Here is a 21,407-nt window from a genome sequence, read left to right on the forward strand (position 1 = left end):
AATAATACTGTTTAGTATCTATTTATTTGAATATATTATTCATCTCAAAATAATCCCTTTTCATATGTTAGTCTTTTATGTAGGATTTGCGATGCGACACATCTTTACTACAATGGTCACTCCAGGAAGGTTAGGGAAATCGGATTCTTTGTATTGAAACTCAGGAGGTTTCCGAGAGGGTTGTGACAGACGAGAGGTGGATGGTAAATCAAGCGATGGTGAATGTGAGCCAACGGTTCGATGTTGTTGTCGCGAAGACAACGGTATTACACATGGTTGATGATTGACGGATTTGCTAGTTGGGACATTTCGAGACGACAGAGGGAACTCTTGCTGATGGTCGGAGGATTTAGCTCTCTTTGATTTTTTTTTTTTGCTCGGGTTAACTTTCTGCGTTTCAAGGACTCCGAACGACTACAGACTGACTCATTTTCATCAATGTCTGACAGTTCACTGAGCGATGCATACGGATTTTCATGACAAAAGTCGGAATTAGGCAAATTACCGACAGTTTCAGCATAACTGAGTTTGGATTTTTGCCAGATTTGCACCGTGGCAAATTGAGCACGTTTTTTGTAAGCAGAGCAATCACGGTTTGATTCATGACTCTTTTTACAATGGAGACAGATGTGTTCTTGGATTGGGCATGTAGCATCGTGGTGCGGTTTTCCACATTTCCCACAGCGTGCTTTATTCGCACAGAGTGGCTCCGTATGTCCATACCTTTTGCACTTGTTGCAAAGCATAGGCTTCGGAGAATAGATCCGAACGGGGATCAAGACATGACTGATTTCGAGAAAATCCGGTAAGATTGTTCCTTCGAACGTTACTCGGATAGAATAGGAGGGCTTGAACAATTTTCCATTTTCATCGTCAGATGCAATGGCTAGCTGATTGCATTCCAAAACTGGAACCGAAGGGATACGAGGGTCTTTGAATTTGCCAACTCCTTCATCCTTAAGGTACGACAGATCCATATCAGCCTGCTGAATCATTCCATCGATCTCCACCAGATTGCATGGAACATAGACTCTGTAGAGGCGCGACAAAAGCTCATTAAGAGCGACATTATTTGCTTCTTCTCGATTAGTCAACACAACGCGAACCTTGCTGAAACCAATCTTTCGGACTTCTTTCACTGGCTGAAAATTGGGCCCTTTTGCCGATGGCGGATAGCATCGATGGCGGGAAGCAGTAGGCTGAGGATCTGTGGAAATCAGCGTAGGGTCGACTACTGATGGAGTATCGGAAGACATTTCTTCGATGATTGGTGGCATCTGAGAGGTAGACCCCTCATTGCCAACCATATTTGGCTACCGAAACCTATCTCGTGCACACAGTAACGGGTTGCAAAACAATACGTTCACTCAACAATAGAAAGTACAATAGATACTTAGCTCTGCAACAATTAGCTCGAATTGACCTTCGCACCACAGCACCGCACTCTATTCGAAAGCAGAAGAAACACCAAATACAATCGATTCGATCGAGAGTTGAAGAGCGACTGACCAGAGCTACTTGATCAGATTTTAGTGAAATACAAGAAAAATACAGACATTCTCACATATCACAAAAACGGGGAGGGCTTTAGCGGGGTGGCACCAACGCTGAAAGCTAGTATAACTATTTTCTTCTACTTAAAATCAAAAATTTAGAAAATCGGTTGTGGCATTGCTGAGAACGAGAATTTTGAAATTTTTAGTTTTATCCTGAAAATTTACGGTTAAAATTAACGTAACGCGACACCATAATTTTGCCCCTAGTGTAATTTTTCGAAGAACGGTCTGATTTTAAATCCTTTTTTCATGGAAACACGTATCTTGTCGAGTAGCAAGAGAATCCAAAATATAAGAGTTCTATAAGAAGTATTTATTTTACAATGTCGAAAATTAGGCAATTTTCGTAACGCGAAACCATAATAATGTGACTATTTGAAAAAATACGTTTTCAAAAAAACAATAATTCGTTTTAAAAAATTAAACCCGCACATAATAATGTCATCTAATACCCTTCTAGTTAACGGATAAGACAGTCAAACTACACTTGATAAACTATGATACAGGGCTTTTATAAAAATGTTGTTAAATATCTCAATTTCTCACCAATAAATTACATAATAATTATATAGCTTTTCAGGTATGTTTTTACTGTATTTTCAATCAAATTTATGTTTTTTATACAATTCAACATATTGTCTTTCATGTTCTGCATAGCTTTAGAAATATTTCAGAGTTTGGATTTTTTATATCTTGGCGTAGATGTGCGTGGAATGTGTCATATCGATATCGATTTAGAGAACCATAGTAAAAGTTGGCGACCTCGATGATCCCTTGGATTGCATTTACACTGGTTTTTGTGTTATATAGCTAAGTATGCTGTTCCGCCCAGAAAAAGTAAAGAAATTCCTTGGATGAATGGGTTAAGAAATTTCTTAAAGAGCCCCTTTCGATATATACTGCGATCGAAGGAATGAGATTTTCTATACCATTTCTTAAAAGAAATTTACCACACATCGAGATAAGCGATTGCTTTTCTTGTCAACAGCAAACCATCCTTATAACTCGATACTTCCCTAACTCGATGGTCCCTTCAATATCGAGTTATAGAAAGTTGACTGAATATAGGGGAACCTGGTCCAATTCGGACCCTGTTCTAATTCGGACCATCAAGCATTTCTCAATACTAGCGTAACTGTATAGATCGTGAGTACCGTTGTTCTACCCACCGTCTGGCTTGGATCTAACACAATAAATTTGACGCCTTTCAGTTAATTCGTTTGACTTTTATAATAGTTTGTTGTTTTGAGGTGCTCTGATGTGCTGTCGGTTAGCATTTTTCCCAAGCTTCTGTAAGTGACAATAAATCTCCAATGTTTCTTTGTTATTTTATAATCGAATCCTCCAAGCCTAAATTTTCATCTGATCATATGGCTTTGATATATCTATGCACTGTTTGTGTTCAACTAGTTTGAAAATCACAAAATGTGTGTTGGTCCAATCCGGACCTTTTGATATGGTCCAAAAGGGACCTCTTGGTTTTCAACGAGCACTCAGTCTATTCCAAGAGCTCCACCCCGTGAAAGTCTTCTCAGCTTGATAGAAAATCACAAAAGTTGTAATATTGATCGATGATGTCTTTGTTTCTGGTGCGGTCAAGAAAAAGTCTTCGAAAAAATCTAAGAAATACGGTAGACCACCAAAAAAATAAAAGAAATCAATAATCCAGCTACTTGAAAAGCATCTCCAGCCTATTTTGGATACGGCTTCCCAAAATAGTTTGACAATACGACACAAAAAGACGTTTACAATTGCTGAGAACCTTTATAGTTCACCTTTTTTACCCAATATTTTCATGCAAAGTTTAAATGTGTTGAAATTTTACTACATTCAAGACTTTTTTGAATGCATTTTGTCAAAATAACAAAAAGCTCAAATATAAAAAAAATGTTTGTTTTCTTTATCCCGATATCTGGTCCGTTTGAAATCAAGTTAGGGAGAGTAATCTGTACTTAGATTTGAACCAGTTTTGGATTTCACCCTCGTTAATTTTATTTTTTTGAGAAATTCACATTTTACTTGAGCTAAATCTGACTCGAATTAAATCAGTTTTTTTTTTACAAATTGGGTTTATTTTTTATGCTTGAGCTTACAGAAGAAGTTCAATAAGCTTTGATACCAAACAAATCGGAGTTATATTTTATAACTACCATAGCAAAAACGATAAAACTTAGGGTGGTCCGAATTAGAACATGGCGGGTCCGAATTGGAACAGGGTTGGTCCAATTCGGACCTTCTGGAGCATTTTGTTCAAACATGTCTAGTCATGTCCCGGTAGGAGATATCCCAAAACTCTCTGAGAGAAAAGTGTGCGCGCTGAATCAGGCGTTTACGTTAACATCATACTTTTCATATCGTACATCATACTGAAAAGATATGGCCAAAAAACTGTTACTAGTTCCGAATTGGACCATGTTCCCCTATGTAATGTCTAGATTTTCGATAGTTGTTAAAATTCATCCCGCCTGGCTAGCTAAATAATAACACAGCGTAACAAAAATGACACTTTTGCGTGTCTCAAGGATCAAATTATGTGTCTCTAGTAGATTTTGGGTCGCTGAATCTGATGCCGTTCTCAGAAATGTTCCAGCACGTCACAATTTTTAGCTACAGGTCGCCAAAGTTGTATAAAACACTGGTTTTATTGATGTTTACATGAAATTTAAAGTATGATTTATCAAACTTTTTTGTAATATAATCTACCAAACATGCTAAAGACGACTTGAACTTTCAATTTAGATGCAAATCAGTTGAAATTATACGATAAAATTTAGGTTAAATCGATTTTTTCAACATGCTTGCAGTCTTCATATATAATTCTTTATTTCTTTTATATGGCATAATACAATACTTTTCTGAACCATCAAAAAATGACATTTTACCATTGAAAATATTATGAACTTCGTTGATAATTATTGTTCTATACATGAAGTTTGAATTCTGTGACAAATTTAGCAAATCAATTGCCGTACAAGTTGGAAAACTTGCATGCAAGTTGACTGAAACAGTCAAATTTAGCATTTTCAACAGTCAATATCTCAAAAACTAGACGTGCCTTGATATTTCTGAAAACGGCAATGGACTCAGCAACCCTTAATTTAGAAAATAGCGGTATTTTGGTTCTTGAGACAAAATCGTGTTCCGCAGTGTAATTAAAGTATTTGATAATGCTCTGCATGGGTATACCATATGTTAAAGTCTATAAAAATAAAATATAATGAAGCCTTCATTCTTCTTTTGCTTCAACATTACAAAATACTGGATAATCTGGTCAACATGCTATACAATATTTCACTAAAACAATTAAAGGTACAGAGCTGTGCACAGGAAATCTTTATGGATTTATGGAAGCGAAAGATATTGGAGCAATTAGCAAAGGCGGAAAAATCACCAGGTTATAGTTCAAACTAAGGCTGGCTTTTTTTCGGAGACTTGGTCACTATTTCACTATTTTAATGCAAGTCTCTATAGGGCCTCTGATTTGAATAAAAAAATCTCTAAAGTCATTTTTTAAACCAAAATAGTCTTAAAAAGCCTTTTTTATGGCATGCTTTTAATCCTGCTGCCAAATTCTAGAGAATTCAGAGAAATCTTCAGAGACTTTTACGCAAATCTGTTCTCAATATCCTCGAAAAGCTTCAAAAATCTTTCTGGTGTTTACAACAGAGTTTTTGTTTGAAATAAATCCAGGGACTCTTCTTGAGATCACACCAGGAATTCCTCCAGCGATTGTTCAACACGCAAAAAAATTGTGCAGTAAAAACTACCTTTTTCGGGGGTTTACTTAAGCGCTCGCACCGGCAATTTTTAGCAGACCAGAAATGCGCTTGATTTTACCATGTATGTAGTCGAAATCAGATTGTTGTAAATTATTTCTGTCAAATGTACCAGTAATGTGGTGGGATGTACCGTAAACATAGTAAATTGGTCTAAAATTCCATGGTAGTTTCAAGAATGGGCGTAGTCAGCTAAAATAGTAATTTTTACCACAGATTTTTTTCCCGTGAAGGGATGTATAGAGACATTTCTCCAGAATATGCTGTAGAATTTTTTTTGAGCACTCTAACCCGCATAAATTACCTAGACTGCTCATGTTCGCGTAGTCGACGTAAGCGTCACCGCGTTTTCAACATACAGTCGAAGGTCATTATAAGGACAACTATTATAACGACAAAAGCCCTCTATTGCGACATGTTTCAGTCTCTAGTAACATATTTTTATGTTATAGGGTAGATTACCAATTATTGCACAGGCTAAAAACGCGCCACAGTTTCTGTAGAAATTAATTTAGATTTTTTTTCTGGATACTCCACAGGTGGTCCTACACCGAATACATCCTAGGGGTCTTCCATGAAATGTTCCAAGGTTTATTCCAGGAAATTCTTCCATAGATTCCTCAATAAATTCGACAATGTAGTTCCTCCAGCAATCTCTCCAGTAAATTTTTTTTTTTAATAATTTCAAGGATTCCGTACTTAATTTTACAAAGTATTCGTACATGATGTTGTTCAAGGATTCGGTTGATTATTTTTTCAATAATTATCTTGCTTGAGCTTGAGCTTGCTTGCTTTTTTTAGCTTGATTGGCCGCCCGTGGATGCACTCCAGTATCGCCAGATCAGCTGCACTTACGCAAGGAACCAACCGAATGACTGCTTGGGACTAACAGGCATCCTCAGTATATAAGTGCTGGTGATCTTCTATTTTTAGGCAACAATGGCACCTGCCACGTTAGAATGCAGACCAATGTGGGGAAGGGGGAGGAATTGATGATGCATTGAACTGACTCCCACGTAGACCGTATATTCCACTGCATCCACGCCAGTTCATGCGGGAGTGTATGGATTGGGGGAAAGGCATGGCAGAGAGGTTTGCTTTTGTGGTTAGCAGACTGCCTATGTATTGCGGCGCTCATTTTAAATCCACATCCAGCGGCGGCGGTAATGCGCAGAAGATATGCGCGCAATTCAATCGCAACGTCAAAATTCAAGTAGGCTTGGATTTTTTTCATTCTTCAAAAACGCAAATGTTTCAAATTTACTAAATCTAAAACATTTGGTGATTTTCATTATCACTGCGACGGTATATCGACATTTTCAGATAATCGCATTACGTGGATTTATCTTGCAGAGCACAATATCAGGCGTAAGAAAGGCGTGCGCGTGGAAGTAGGAAGCGTTAGGGAAACGGTTTCTTGTCCGTCTCTCGTTCTAGCGTTTGCTATGAACGAATAGTTTGAGTGTGATATATTTAGAATGGAAGATAGAAGCAAGTTAGAGATATACAACTACAAAGTACGAGGAAAGGGACGGGCCTGGGATTGAACCCATGACCTTCTGCATATGAATCAGAAGCGGTAGCCATCAGACCACCAACCCCGTCTCGGTTGATTATTTTTTCAATAATTATCTTAACTAGAAAGTCGATTTTTTTTTTCGATGGCCCAAGCGGTTTGAGGTTCGTCGCCGAAGTGATATTTTTTATGCATCGTGTTTGTTTATGAAATAGATACTGGCTGCTCTGTATAAGATGGATGGTCAATTTACTCGTTTAACTATTTTATTTTGAATGTATAATATTTGTATCTTTCACTTGCTTCTAACTATTACACTTAAACCGGTTCGTTCCATTCTACTACACAGATAAAAATATTTAAATTCCAATGTAGTGTAAACAGAAGAGTATAGTAAAAGTAAATCAAATCCATATATTTTCACAGAATTACGTTTAATTTTCAACTAGTGATGCTTGAATGTTACATGATCGTGTAAATTTAGAGTACATTCAATTGAAAAATGAAAGATTTATCGTTGACATTTCAGTTTATTTTGATGCTCCAGATATGTGCATGAAAATAAACTGAAATTCACAACATATTTTTAGCTGTGTATCAATATAGCACGTCTTTCTTTACGCCTGATACATAGGCAGTCCACTAACCAAAAGCAAGTCTCTCTGCCATAAAATAACCTTACTCATAAACTTTCGCGCATCTTTTTTTTTTGTAACAGAATTTTCGTAGTTCTAGCAAAGCTATAAACTTTCACCTAACCCGGCTATCTGGGATGGCGGTCTATTGTTTGTTCGAGGTAACCCGGGGACTGTGGTCAATTTAAAACATGTTCAGGATTATATCTCAATATGGGTAACAAACTTTAAGATTTTCAAAGCTGAGGCTTCCTGAAGCATTTTCAGAATCACCGGCTGCTATGGCCACTCTATTAAGTTTGAAAAGCCTCGAGAGAAGTGGTCAATTTCGTCCATGTGACAGAAAGGCGCTCGAATTTCCGCGAGAGTACCTGAAAGTTCAATCCTGGGCCCGATGTTATGAAATACGATGTATGAAGTTACCCGTTCCGACGATTGTTAAGCAGAGTGTCGTGAATGAGCTAGTGTGCCGAAACGCAGACACGCGAAAAAAAAATTAGACGAGTCTCATGAGACTCATCAGATGCGCTTACTAGGAATACTTGCATACAGTTGTTTGCTTAGAACAATAAACCCACGGAAGCATACGGCTTCTGTTTATCCGGTGGCCAACACAACTTTTTCAATTCAAATGCTAGAATCCCAAGTTGGGATTCCCAACCGCGTTGAATGAAAATGTCGCAGCTTTCAAACTGTCTGCGAGATTTTCTCATGAGACGGCTTAGTACATTACTACATGAGCTCCGAAAAAATGTGTCTCACCGTAGCACGTGCTCAAGCGCACGATTATTTTTGTGCGCTCATGGCAAGCTGATCACAAGTTCTTAATATGAAGGTACCGTTTTGACTCATACCGTTTTGCTTCGAATTGCCGGACGCTTCGAAAGCCGGACACTCTTGAGGAATTATTGTATTTTAGAAGATTTAATGTGCGTATTATCATAATTTTTCTACGTAGATTAAAATTTAGGTTGTTGGGCTCACTTAGAAGTTAACAGCATCAAAGTAGCCTTGAAATTAAAAATCTGAATAATAAAAATAAATTTCGTGTCACCTGCAGTGCAAATTTCCTTTGCTACAAAGGCCCATCTTAAGAACAACAACTGAGGCACTATTTGTGCTTTTAATAAGTTAAGTGTGTTTGTGCTATTTTTTATGCTGTCAATATATAGTTTTGTGTTGGTTTGTGTTCCAGAAGAGTTGAAGTGACTGAAATGTGTGCAAAACTACCTTTTTAATTGAATAAATCTCTGTGTCCGGATTTTGGGGCATACAAATTGGTTGACTCAAAAGCCGGACATTTGCAAAAGTGATAATTTTTCCGACGTCAACCTCTCCCGGTAGTTCTGTTATTTACAATTCCACAGTTTACAATCTTCGGGTCAAACTATATAATTATCAGTGTTGAACTGCTGGGAGCGAGAATAATTTAAATAATGTTTTGTGCTGTTGCGTGGCGGACTTGTTCGACTACCAACCTGTAATCTGACGAAGTGCTTGACAAGCGGGTGAGTAAAAATTTTGTCGCTAGTTTCTTCAGCATTGTCAATTTGAAGCATTTATATAGTTCTTAACGGAAAGAATATCATAATTTTTGAAGTTTAGTTAGTTTTGGGCATGTTTATGTATAAAATAACGTTAAATTCATGAATACTGAAGTGTCCGGAAATTCGAAGCAAATCTGTCCGGAATTTGAAGCAATCTTAAATCAGTGTCCGGATTTCGAAGCAAGAGACATACTCTAATTTTGCTTATTTGAACATTTTTCATGTCATAAATTGCAATTTTATGTGAAAAATCGTCAACGAGACACGACAAACTTAAAGCTCCATGCAATTATTTTACCTTTATCCATTAATTTGTTAGTAATATCTCACTTTCAAGTTACCTTTGTGCTTGGGTGTCCGGATTTCGAGTCAAAACGGTATTCCGAACACTTAAGGCCAACAGTGACTTCAAATGCATCTGATTGGCAAAAAATAGCAGATATTCGTGTAAATTTTAATTTCCTCACAAAGCCTAACTGTTAGCTGTTGGATGTACCGATAATAATGTTGATTTAATTAGTTTTTGTATTGTTTTTACACAAAAGAATGGAACCACATTTTGATTCAAATGCCGAACACTGTGTTAATGCTGTCTCATATTCCGAACACCTTGATTCAAATTCCGAACAGCACGAATAAATCGTATTCAAATGAATAATTTCACAAATAAATTTATCTGAGCTTGTTCTACTGGTCTCAAACTAGAGAATCATCACTACTCCGGCGATATAAATTATATTGGAGACGGTTAAATTGAATTGCAATTGACTGCCATTTCCTTGTTATTTGGTGACATATTTCAACGAAACATTTCAACCAAATCGCCATACAAAAACCGAGTGTTCGGAATATGAGTCTGTTCGGAATTTGAGACAAAACGGTATACATGATGTCTGCTGTTAAGATTGTAGGCTGCATCCTGGTGGACTATGGCGAGTTGATGGAAGAAGCGCAATTGACCGCAACGCACTCTCCATTGTTGAAGAATGGATGAGGTCTAGGAAACAGCAGCACATCATAAAACTGAACTAGTTGATAACAATAGCAAGTCTGAGCATAAGGCGCTTGTCTTGGTAGGTGATTGCACTAGTGAGTCCAAGCTATCTCTTGGGCTTCTTTGGGTAATGATCGATGACAAGCTTAGTTTCACTGGGCCGCGTTGGATATGCCTGTAAAGAGTGTTCTTACGCAACATACAATTTAATCTTCATTTTCGTATAAAATGCCTTATCATGAGAGGAGGAAGGGTTGAAAAATCCCAAAAATTATCTTGATAAAACACCGCTAGCGCATGACGGCTCACCATAGTAGCATGCCCGAAAGAACTCGAAACTATTGAGAACCAGAGCTACAGGTCCAAAGGCCTGATAAAGGTGGATGGTTGTGATGGCTATGACCGTGGTCATCATGTAAAGAACTAGCGGATATTGCAGTATCGCGTCAGCACCGAGGAGGCAGCCCCTCGAGCACGATGTAGGTAGCGCAACCGTGGTTAGGTGGCCTATCGAAGACTCTTCACCAACCAAGAAAGGCAAAAGTAGAGCAAATGGATTAATTTTACGGCAACAGACCCGGCAACGAATAAAGGACAACGATTGGAAAGTTGGATCATGAAACGTGAGAACTTTGAATGAACCCGCGCGAGTTGGGCTCCTGGCTCGTGAACTGCGGAATGTCGGCGTGAACGTGGCAGCTATCCAGGAAATACGCTGGCCGAGAACCGGAGAACGCGAATTCCGGCGGGGGTCCACCATCGCCAACACTTTTTTCAAGTACCACATCTACTACAGCGGTGGCGACAGAGCAGAACGTGGAATTGGCTTCATAGTGATTGGGAAGCAGAAGGAAACCGATAAGCGACCGAATCTGTGTGTTGAGAATGAAGGGCAGATTCTTCAACTGCAGCCTGATCAGCATATATGCGCCAACGAACGATAAGCCTGATGATATGAAGGATGAATTCTATGAGAGCATGGATAAGGCCTACGGCGAGTGCCCAAAACAAGACGTCAAGATAGTCATCGGCGAGGCAAATGCGCAGATCGGGAAAGAAAATTTCTTCCGACCCGTCATTGGAATGGAAAGCCTTCAATCCGGTACCAATGATAATGGCCTACGACTAGTAACCTTCGCTGCTGCTAGAGGGATGGCAATCAGCAGTACCTACTTCGCACGAAATAATATCCACAAACACACCTGGCGACACCCGAGTGGCGATGCCTGCTCCCAAATAGACCACGTGCTGGCTGTTGGGCGACATTTCTCAGATGTCAAGGATTTCAGGACCTTCCGAGGCCCTAATATCGACTCGAATCATTATCTCGTTGTAGCTAAAATTCGGGCGCAAACAGAACGCTGCGCTTCAACAAACAACGCTTGTCGACTGATGGGGTAGCTGCACAGTACCGTCAGCAACTAGACGAGCAGTTGGGAAGAATCAACGTTGCTGGAGACGTCGACAGCCTGTGGGACCCTATCCACGAAGCTGTGACAACAACGGCGCGGGAAGTGATTGGCACTGGTCAACGACTGGAGACGAAACGACTGGTTCGATGAAGAGTGCCAGAGAGTGAAGAATGAACATGAAGAATGTCGCCAGAAGCCGTATGCTTGTGGCCGGTACCCGACAGAACAGAGAGCGGTACAGGGCAGCGATAGCCGAAGAAAAGCTATCAGCGAGCTGAAGAACTGTAAGGCTGCTGGGAAGGACGAGATCCCGGTCGAGCTTCTCTAGCACGGAAGTGAGAAGCTTTACCAATCGATCCACCGAGTACTTCTGAAGGTATGGGAGGACGAAGAATTGCCCACCGGCTGGTTGGATGGCCTCATCCGTCCTATCTACAAGAAAGGGCACAGACTGGAGTGTGCCAATTACAGAGGAATGACCCTGCTGAATTCGGTGTACAAAACTCTGTCACGCATCCAGTTTAACAGACTGAGACCGCTCGAAGAGTCGTTCGTCGGCGAATACCATGCTGGTTTTCGTGAGGGCCGCTCGACAACGGACCAGATGTTTAGCTTGCGAATGATCCTAGACAAATTCCGGGAATATAACTTGAAACAAAATTCGCCCTGTATAAAACATTGATTCTTCCGGTGGCTCTCTACGGGCACGAAGCGTGGACGTTGAAAGAGTCAGACCGGAAAGCTCTCGGTGTTTTCGAGCGTAAAGTTCTGCGGACAATACTCGGTGGAAAACTCGAAAATGGTGTGTGGCGCAGACGCATGAATCACGAGTTGTATCAAGTGAACAAAGATGAGAATATTATCAAGCGTGTAAAATACGGCAGACTTCAGTGGGCTGGTCACCTAGTGCGAATGTCAGAAGAATGAATTTCGAAAATAATATACAGCAGGGAACCTGGTAGAGGTCAGCGGCTTCGGGGAAGACCACGAATACGCTGGCTGTACGCAGTGGCGACCCTAAACGTTCGGGGCAACTGGAGAAGTTTCGCCCAAGACCGACGAAGATGGAGCTCTACAATACGCTCGGCAATGGCGTGACGCTACACTGTAGCCATCGAGGTATCAAGGTCGGTAAAATGGCTCCTTGGTAGACTGTTAGCGAAGGAATGATCAGTTGGTTCACACATATTCAGACCGCATAGGGGGTACGGCTGTAATTGCCAGCAAGCGTAAGCTCCTGGCGCTAGTTATACTCAAGAATTCGGGGCCAATCAGGACAAAAACGTACAGAACGAATGGAAACCTAAGATGGTTAGAACCTGTTAGAACAACACGTATTATACCGTGCTACTTCGGATTGCCGGACGCTACAAATTGTGGCCGTTTTGTTACGGTGTTTTAGACTAAATTCCGATATTTTTCGTACAGAATCCATAATTGCGAAGTCTCCTAGATTCTCCATGCATAAAAGTTGTCGAAATAATATTTTTTGAATGAATCAAGGCCGGTATCCGGGATTCGAAGCGTCTGGGAGATTCCAATCAACACGTTACGTGCTTTCCAATTATTTCTCGCTTAATTTATGATTTCGCCCTAAAAGTCATTGGTAACTAAGTATTTAGCAATAAGGTGGTTCAAAAATTGTTTTACTCCACATCACTCATTAAATTCCAGATTAAATTCTGAGTATCCCCCAAAATTTAAGCTCATTTGGATGAAAACTGAGACCGCACAAGCCCTTCAAAGTTTGTATGGGAATTACTATGGGAAAAGCAAGCAATTCATTTAATGGGTCATTAGACTGATGCAAATTTTGAAATTTTTGCTCCCCTATTAAAGCATAGGGGAGCAAAAATTTCAAAATTTGCATCAGTCTAATGGGTCATAGTGTTTGTCCATATGCTCTTTCGGACTAGAGCTAAGCTGATACTTTTAGATACATTTGTCAGCTACAATTTTGCGGACGACCATATTAAAATCGGTTGACTCAGTAATTAGTTACTGATGTAAATCCAAATTCTTCAACAGTGCTCATTTATCTTCTGAACAAGCAACATCAATTAATCTAGCGCGAAAGATAGCATACACAAATCATGGCTAGGGGAAAAGCTCCAATTTGCGACTCAACACGAATTTTCGACCCATCCATACGATTTTGGCCTACATTGTATGGAAATCCGAAAATTTGCACAAAATTCTTGTAGGTCGAAAATTAGTGCTTTTCCCCTACTATGTTTCCCTGCATACATCCAATGATGCATGCAGAGCAGCTGATTATCATAGCCGAAGATTTTCAACTCATACAAAAATCAATAACTAATTACTGAGGCGTTCGATTTGAGCACGGTCTTCGGCAAAGTTGTAGTTGACAAATATCTAACAGTATCAACGTAGCTCTAACCGTCAAGAGCACATGGACGAACTTTGAAGGGCTTGTGCAGTCTCAATTTTCATCCAAATGAGCTCAATTTTGGGAGGACACTCAGCATTTGATCTGGAATCGAATGAGTGATGTGGAGCAAAAACGATTTTTCGAATCACCCTAATGTAGCATGTTGTAACCGAGCACACGAATGGATTTACATGTTGTTCAACAATGCTACGATGAAGAGAAGATCCTCCTCTATCTCCCAGTGGTGATAGTTTTTACCTTGGCTCATTCATTTGCTTAGAAACAAGGAGCTACACACTCGGTTAACAATGTCTTTTAGGACGAGATCACAAGTTATGTGAGATTTCTCCTACACGGGAAAAAAATCTGTGGTAAAAATTACTATTTTAGCTGACTACACCCATTCTTAAAACTACCATGAAATTTCAGACCAATTTACTATGTTTACGGTGCATCTCACTCCATTACTGGTACATTTGACAGAAATAATTTACAACAATCTAATTTCGACAACAGACATGGTAAAATCAAGCGCATTTCTGGTCTGCTGAAAATTGCCGGTGCGAGCGCTTAAGTTAACCCCCTAAAATAGTAGTTTTTACCGCACATTTTTTTGCATGTATTAGCAGTAGTAAACGCAAAGCGAGCAATTTTCGAAATGGCAGTTCTTACTCTCAGCTTCTTATTATAGCCGAGATTACGTAAAAACGTTACTCGTCACCGCAAACCTTACATAATTAGCGATATAATTGGTTTAGCAAAGCTCGATAATAAATTTTCACTGAAAACATTTCTCCTTGCTTCTCTGTTCTTGTAAAAAACTAGTTCGACCATTAGGTCACGTTTAGCTCACAGTTTTCCGCTAGATATTGCGATAAATCGCTGTGTTTGTTTTGTTATATAAACATTTTAAGGCTCAACCTGCCCGAAGGTGAAAGGCTCGATCAACCTAACGATTGATTCAGCAGATATCGTAAATGTCTTCCTAGAAACTGACCAGAATTCGCGATCACGACCTTCGGACTTGCACAAACGATTCTCTGTGTGATAGATATTATCAAGGGAAGGGTTTAAGGTCGTGAGTTGATTGACCTATAGGCAAGCTGATCCGATTTTTCGATTCCATCAAGAAACAGTAATGATCGATAAGTTTGTCTTATTCCATGATTTATTATACAAAACACTATTGTTAATTATGTCATGTACCAGATAATCAGCTCGTTTATTATTATAATTAATTTATACTGTTTTCCTTTCTACCTACCTTTCAGGGTCGAACGTTTGCGGCTATCATCAAAAACTTCCTGCAGTTATCCGGACCGTTAAACGACACCTATTTGCCTCTATACAACACCGACGAAGGAAGTGAGTATCTATGCGCCATAATTGGCGTTAGTCTAAGCGTAACGGCTACCAATTTACATGTAATCACATTACCATACGATAAAATAGTTCAATACTGCTGAGCCGTTTTATAAGAGAAAAGTGATCATTCATATCTCGAGTTGAGTATCATACAGGCGTATCTGCAGTGATCGATTTCTCTTCGTCGATTTTATCTATGCATTATTACGCGAAATTCAATAGGTTTCCGAAACATTTTACGGTGAAGTACGATAAAGGAAGATGAATACTTTCTACTTAGTCAAAAATATCAGTAGAAAACAGTCGCCCGGCTAAATAATTAACTAAAGAGAAAATCGATCACTGGAGTTACGCCCTTATAATACTAAACGCGAGATATGCTTGCCAATTACAAAGTTTTTTTTTTAATTTCCAATAGCTGTTAATCTAAGTTTACTTGATTTAACGGCTTATCAAGGAAACGTTTCCTACATTTGTAACGTTCTCAATAAGATGTCTTTACTTCCTTACAGGAAAAGTGTACAACGAAACGCTTGAATCGGTGAAAAAATCTTTCCCACAGTACATCCGCGAGATGGAGGGTACAGCAGATGGCGCACAAGTTGAATTTCATAAGGTTCGTTAGTATACCTAGATAATAAATCAAATCCCACCAGTGACTTTAATTCTAGGCGACATTAATGAACTGCGCGCGATATAAACCTACAGTGGCTCAATTTCATTTTCGTACGGGGCACTGCTTTCACATCAAGCTGGTATAAAACTATTAAATGGTGCATGGACTTTGATATACTTTATCAATAATGAAGGTTATAGGTGTCATCCATTGCTTGGCAATGACAAACTGTATTCATTTGCTTAAATCTCTGGAATAATGGAAAAGTATTGAGATTGTGTCTATAATTGACCCAATTCCATATTCGTACACCTAACAAAAAAGAAACATACAGCATTCAAAACTAATTTTTAATGGACTAGATGACTACTTAAGCTCTTCGTTGTGTTGTTCAGATGCAGTAGAATACATTTGGAAAATTTATAAACGGACATATTTGAAACTTAAGTAAATTTAAGAAAAATACCAGTTTTCCCATGTTTTTTGCTAAAATATTCGGTAAGTCGAACAATAAATTGCATTTTTTTTATCATCACTTCCTTAAGAATGATAATTGCGAATATTGCACAAGTTTCAAAAAATTATAATCAGTTTTAGAGTAGCTAAGAGTGGATATCGACAACTTATACTTCTGAATCATAGGTAATATAATATTTATAACAAATCCAAAACCAAAAATTTTAGTCAATTTCTTTATGTTTGGCTCCTAAATGTATATACACAATCCATAGTTAATGTTCCTATCAAAACATTGCGTAATTATCATTTTTAATTTACATTTTACTACCAAATATGATTATAGAGATTTAAAGAATAAATATTATTGCCATAACCGCAACACAAACGTGTTTTTAAAATGATGAAAACAACAGGATATATTCTATTAAATAGTGTATCAATGCTTTCTGCTCATTCAAGTTATTTTGTATTTTTTCTTATAAAATCAATAAATTGCAAAATAGGGTGCTATTTTGAATATAATTGAAATATTATTTCAAAGATAATTGAATATTACGATGACATCAATTATGTGGAGGTATGTACAGCGTAGTTTAGGGTACTTTATTGTAAAACGAAGTTCGTAGTTCAAATTATTTTTACAGACAAATTCGAAATTAACATTTACCTGTTGTTTAGAATGAAAATTTGGTTTACATTGATTAAAAATATAATTTTAGAAGAGTTTTGAACTTATGGCACAACAATTTTCTGAATTCAAAAGGGATAATAACTGTTTATGATTTCTGTAAAGTGTATATATTTCAACTAAATTTCTATCAGAGCTTACGAGTATAATCTATAGATTGGGTCCCATGACAAAAATAAACGTAATTGTTCGAATTATTGGATTTTATAGCAAAAATCATTGGAAAACTGGCATTTCTCATAAGTTTACCTAAATTTTATATATGTCCACTAATAAATTGTCCAAATGTACTTCACTACATCTGAACATCATAATAAAGCACTTCAGTAATCAAATAGAGCTTCTAAATTTAGTTTTGAACGTTGTGCGTTTGAATTTTGGTAGGTGTACGAATATGGAATTGGGTGAATTCCAGACATCAATTCAATACCTTTCTAATAATCCAAAGATGAATGCAAATGGAAACATTTTGTGATTGGCAAACAATAGATGACACCTACCACCCTCAATGTGGATAAAGTATTTGTAGCCCAATACTTCATTTAATAGTTTTTTACCAACTTGATGTGGAACCAGTATCCTGTACGAATATGAAATTGAGCCACTGTATGTCCCTTGGCGATAATAAAACATAATCCACATTAGGCGTTGGTTCCGGCGGCCGCTAATTGAACATGACAAATAATTACAATTAACCGATCTGACAACAAAGTTAATCTACAATTATCTTCCTCCATGGAACAACTCCCTCCCGTATATTGAGTTGCCATCGCATTCGATGGTCAGTCAAGTGGCAATTACACACTGCGTCGAGTTAATATCGGGTGGCAAACCGCTCAATTATCACTTTTGCGCGGGCAAGCCACTTGTTCGATGATATCGAAATCGCTTATTAAAATAGCGATGCCGATATGTTGTCTCCCATCGGCTAATGATGCGATAAATGATCCGCGTGTGACCTAATTGAGATTTGAGTAATCAATTAACCATGCGGTCTAGGATGATCAAAGCAAGTACAGGTAGCTTTTTGTTGCATTGTTGGTGCAATACAATGTTGCACAAAGTAGCACCCCAAAGTGGCTGCTTAGTTTGAATTGCTTCCAGGGGTGATCCATTAATTATGTAAGAGTTTATGGGGGGAGGGGGGTTTGAGATGTCTTACGCGTCATATAATTTATTTTTGATTTTCATAAACAAAATCTTACACTCAAGATAATGTCTTCATTTGATTCATGTGCCAACCCATATGGATTTTTGCAATGAGGGTTTGCATATGGAAAGTATGTGCGTAATCAATGGATTGTCGCCAATCTTAATTTCCATTGAAAGCATGATTATTTCATATCCAATCCATAATCCAGACACATACTTTACATGGGCGGCTTCAATGGAGTATATTGACCGAACAAATCATTTCAATGAACGTTTTTAGGTGTTTTTTGTTAAATCCAATAATAAGTGAAAACAAATAAGTGAATATAAATACAGTTTATTGACAGTTTCAATATGAATGATGAAACTATGAATTAGAATGAGCAGCAGAAGAAGACAAACCAAAAATTACCATCTTTTGGGGTCGTATTGGGTTTCTACGCAATCTCTGTGGGCAGAGGGTTCATCAGTTTGTAATCATTCTTTGCTGTTACATCTATCTGATTGAATTCGATGCCTCCATCTGCATAGAAGTAAACATAAGTTAAAACAATATCAAAGTATTGAATTTTAGCAAATATACTTTCCGATGCAGCCAAAATATCGCTGGATAAATACAGCTTCACAAGGTCACTACCTTTACTCAGACGCCATACTTTTTGCACAATGTTCTTCTGAAGAACGTATAACTTGCACATACTTTAAATATGTTTCAAATGCTATAAATATGACACAAATAAGACTAATGATTCTGGCAATTTGAGCAATGTATGTGCAAATTCACATTAATTGAAGGAAGATATTTTCTTGAGTGTACCATTGGGGGAGGGGGTCGAAAAACCCCGAAAATTGTCTTACGCAGTGAATCAATTGTCACCCAATGCGCAGCAACAAAGACATTGTCACCTCCTATTCTTGTTGCAACAATTTTATTCCGCAACATGAGTTTACCATCACTTGAACAGAATATGACAAAGATCGATCACCACGTGCGCATCGATTTTCTGGGCTTTGCATTGCGATTTTCGAGAACTTTCTCCGTGTTGGTAAACATTGACACATTATCAAACAGCATCCATGAAACAAATTTTGTTTTGTGTTTAAAATAACTAATTGATTGCGAGTTGAAAAGGTTGCAACAATGTTACGCTCTGTGATTGTCATGACAATTTTGCTTTTCATTGTGTCCTCATCCGCAACAGTTACGACAAACGGTTGTGAGCGAGCTTGCTTTGTTGTTTGTTTTTTTTTTTGTCTATTTTGATGATAATATTTTGATTCACTGGTCTTACGTAATTAGTGGATCGACCCTAGGGAGCCGTTTTATAACTTACTGTGTTATTAACTTTTTTTTATTCATTTTTAGTACCATTCCAAACATTACATTCATTTTTTTTATATATCTGTGTTCTGTGTTAGACAACACTATCATCCTTACTTGGTAAAACAAAATTAAGCTTCAATTAACATTTTATTAACAACATATTACATTTTTCATGCCGTAGCAGTTCAAAATTTTTACAGGTGGGTTGATTTTACCTGCCCATAAGAGAAAAAAAAATAAATTTCGCTTCCAATTTACTTAACCTAAATATTTATACCAATTGACATCGTTTAAAAACAGGCAAGCAAAATGCTTATAATTTGCATCAGTCCAATGCACATATATCGCCTACTTAATAATCCAATTCGCAATTGTTTAATATATTGCAGAACCTTGGCCAAAACCATAGCAAGTCATCGCCTTAACACTCATGAAAACATAGAGCAAATTACTATTGCTTTTCCCGCATAACTGGATGTTATTTTTAATCGCCAGTGCTTACTGCTCAATCATCTAGGTACCTAGGATTGAACATTGAACTTGGCAACTGTATCGGTAATTGGTTCACATTAGCATCCAAGATCAAAACACCTCCCACATCTGAGTAGGCGTGTGACCGTGCGAATAATGTTGAACCGGTTCACGCTTAGCTATGTATTTAAGATGTATGCGATTAATGATATTATAACGAAGTAATTAAACACTTTTCTGTATTCTGGTTCTTTTCCATTTAATTATAGCTATTTCTACTGCACATGGACGAGATTCTACCGGTAGCCGTTGAAGGCAAGAACAGCATCAATCAACCGATTGGATGCTCAACGGTTTGCGTCAATGAACCGGACTGCGTAAGTTCGTTAAATGACCTTATACATGATCCAATGAATAACTCAATCGAATTCCACACCATACAGGAAATCCTAGCCCATACCGAAGATGCCCTGAGCGAAGTTCTCAATCACTACTACTTCGTTTCGGCTCACATCGTATCGGACTCTCCTCAGGGCAAGTACAATGTGACAGAGGAGCGTTTCACTTCGCTTTGCTATGCGGGCCATCTTCCGGGGTATACCATGAACTACAACCACCATGGGTTGGTGTTCTCGATCAATACTCTCAGTGCTAGTAAGCTGTACAGCGGCAAGACTCGTATGTTATTCTACAATTCATAAATTCATAAATTTCAAGGAAACCGTTTTGTATTACAGCTCGTCACTTCATCACACGTGCTCTGCTTTCAGCGGAGAACTTTGCGCAAGCGCAACTAATTCTTCGGGACAACGGAGTAGGCGCTGCCGATGGTTGCTCCGTTAATATGACGTTCTTGAAGTGAGTATCAATAGCCTGCTATGATTGAGTATTCAGAAATCTAGATTGTCAAACTCATTCAACAGACAAGATGGCGACCGTTTGTTCCACAATGCTGAAATGGGACCAGCCGAGCGGGATCAGTCGCAGCTTAACATTCTAACGGCCAGTCCCGGAGAGCATATTGTCCATGCCAACATGTACCTTCGGTTGCCGGTTCCGGAGGTAAACGGTTTGATCATCGACTCCAGCGTGGAACGTATGAAGACATTCAAGTCGTTCAATGCACCGAAAACCCTGAACGACGTCATACGAATGCTAGGAGATCAGAGCGCCAAGGAGCATACCGTGTTCCGCGAGAAGGATGCCAAAGACATCATCAAGACGGTTTGTGTGGGTATCTTCGACTGCCGGAAGCGCACTTGGTCGCTGTACTCGGACAATCCGAAATTCAACGCCCCGCTTGTTGTGATGCCGCTGGTTATTAAGGATTAAGTGATCATATGTGCTAGAATGAGGGGGTTCGATCCTGCATTTAATGCTTTTAGGTGCAATATTTGGTTGTAACGCAGCAAGCTTTGCACACGGCTTTGTTTGCTTAGGTTCAACCTTTTGTGGTTTATTTTATATCAATCGTTATACTTGTAATTATATTACGTTAAGCTTA

General features: G+C 38.5%; 1 protein-coding gene across 3 annotated transcripts in view; it reads left to right on the forward strand.

Moving 5' to 3' along the window:
• The window catches only part of LOC5580119, a 61,277-nt gene extending 39,870 nt beyond the window's left edge, over nucleotides 1-21,407 (forward strand). For all 3 annotated transcript variants that reach the window (XM_021843504.1, XM_021843490.1, XM_021843499.1), the window contains exons 3-8: nucleotides 15,100-15,193; nucleotides 15,706-15,809; nucleotides 20,173-20,280; nucleotides 20,347-20,581; nucleotides 20,641-20,761; nucleotides 20,827-21,407. In XM_021843504.1, the coding sequence (XP_021699196.1) occupies nucleotides 15,100-15,193; nucleotides 15,706-15,809; nucleotides 20,173-20,280; nucleotides 20,347-20,581; nucleotides 20,641-20,761; nucleotides 20,827-21,235 (1,071 nt within the window). In that variant the 3' untranslated portion in view covers nucleotides 21,236-21,407. The remainder of the gene's footprint in view (nucleotides 1-15,099; nucleotides 15,194-15,705; nucleotides 15,810-20,172; nucleotides 20,281-20,346; nucleotides 20,582-20,640; nucleotides 20,762-20,826) is intronic.

The sequence above is a fragment of the Aedes aegypti genome, chromosome 1 (genome assembly GCF_002204515.2).
Source record: "Aedes aegypti strain LVP_AGWG chromosome 1, AaegL5.0 Primary Assembly, whole genome shotgun sequence".
NCBI lineage: Eukaryota > Metazoa > Arthropoda > Insecta > Diptera > Culicidae > Aedes > Aedes aegypti.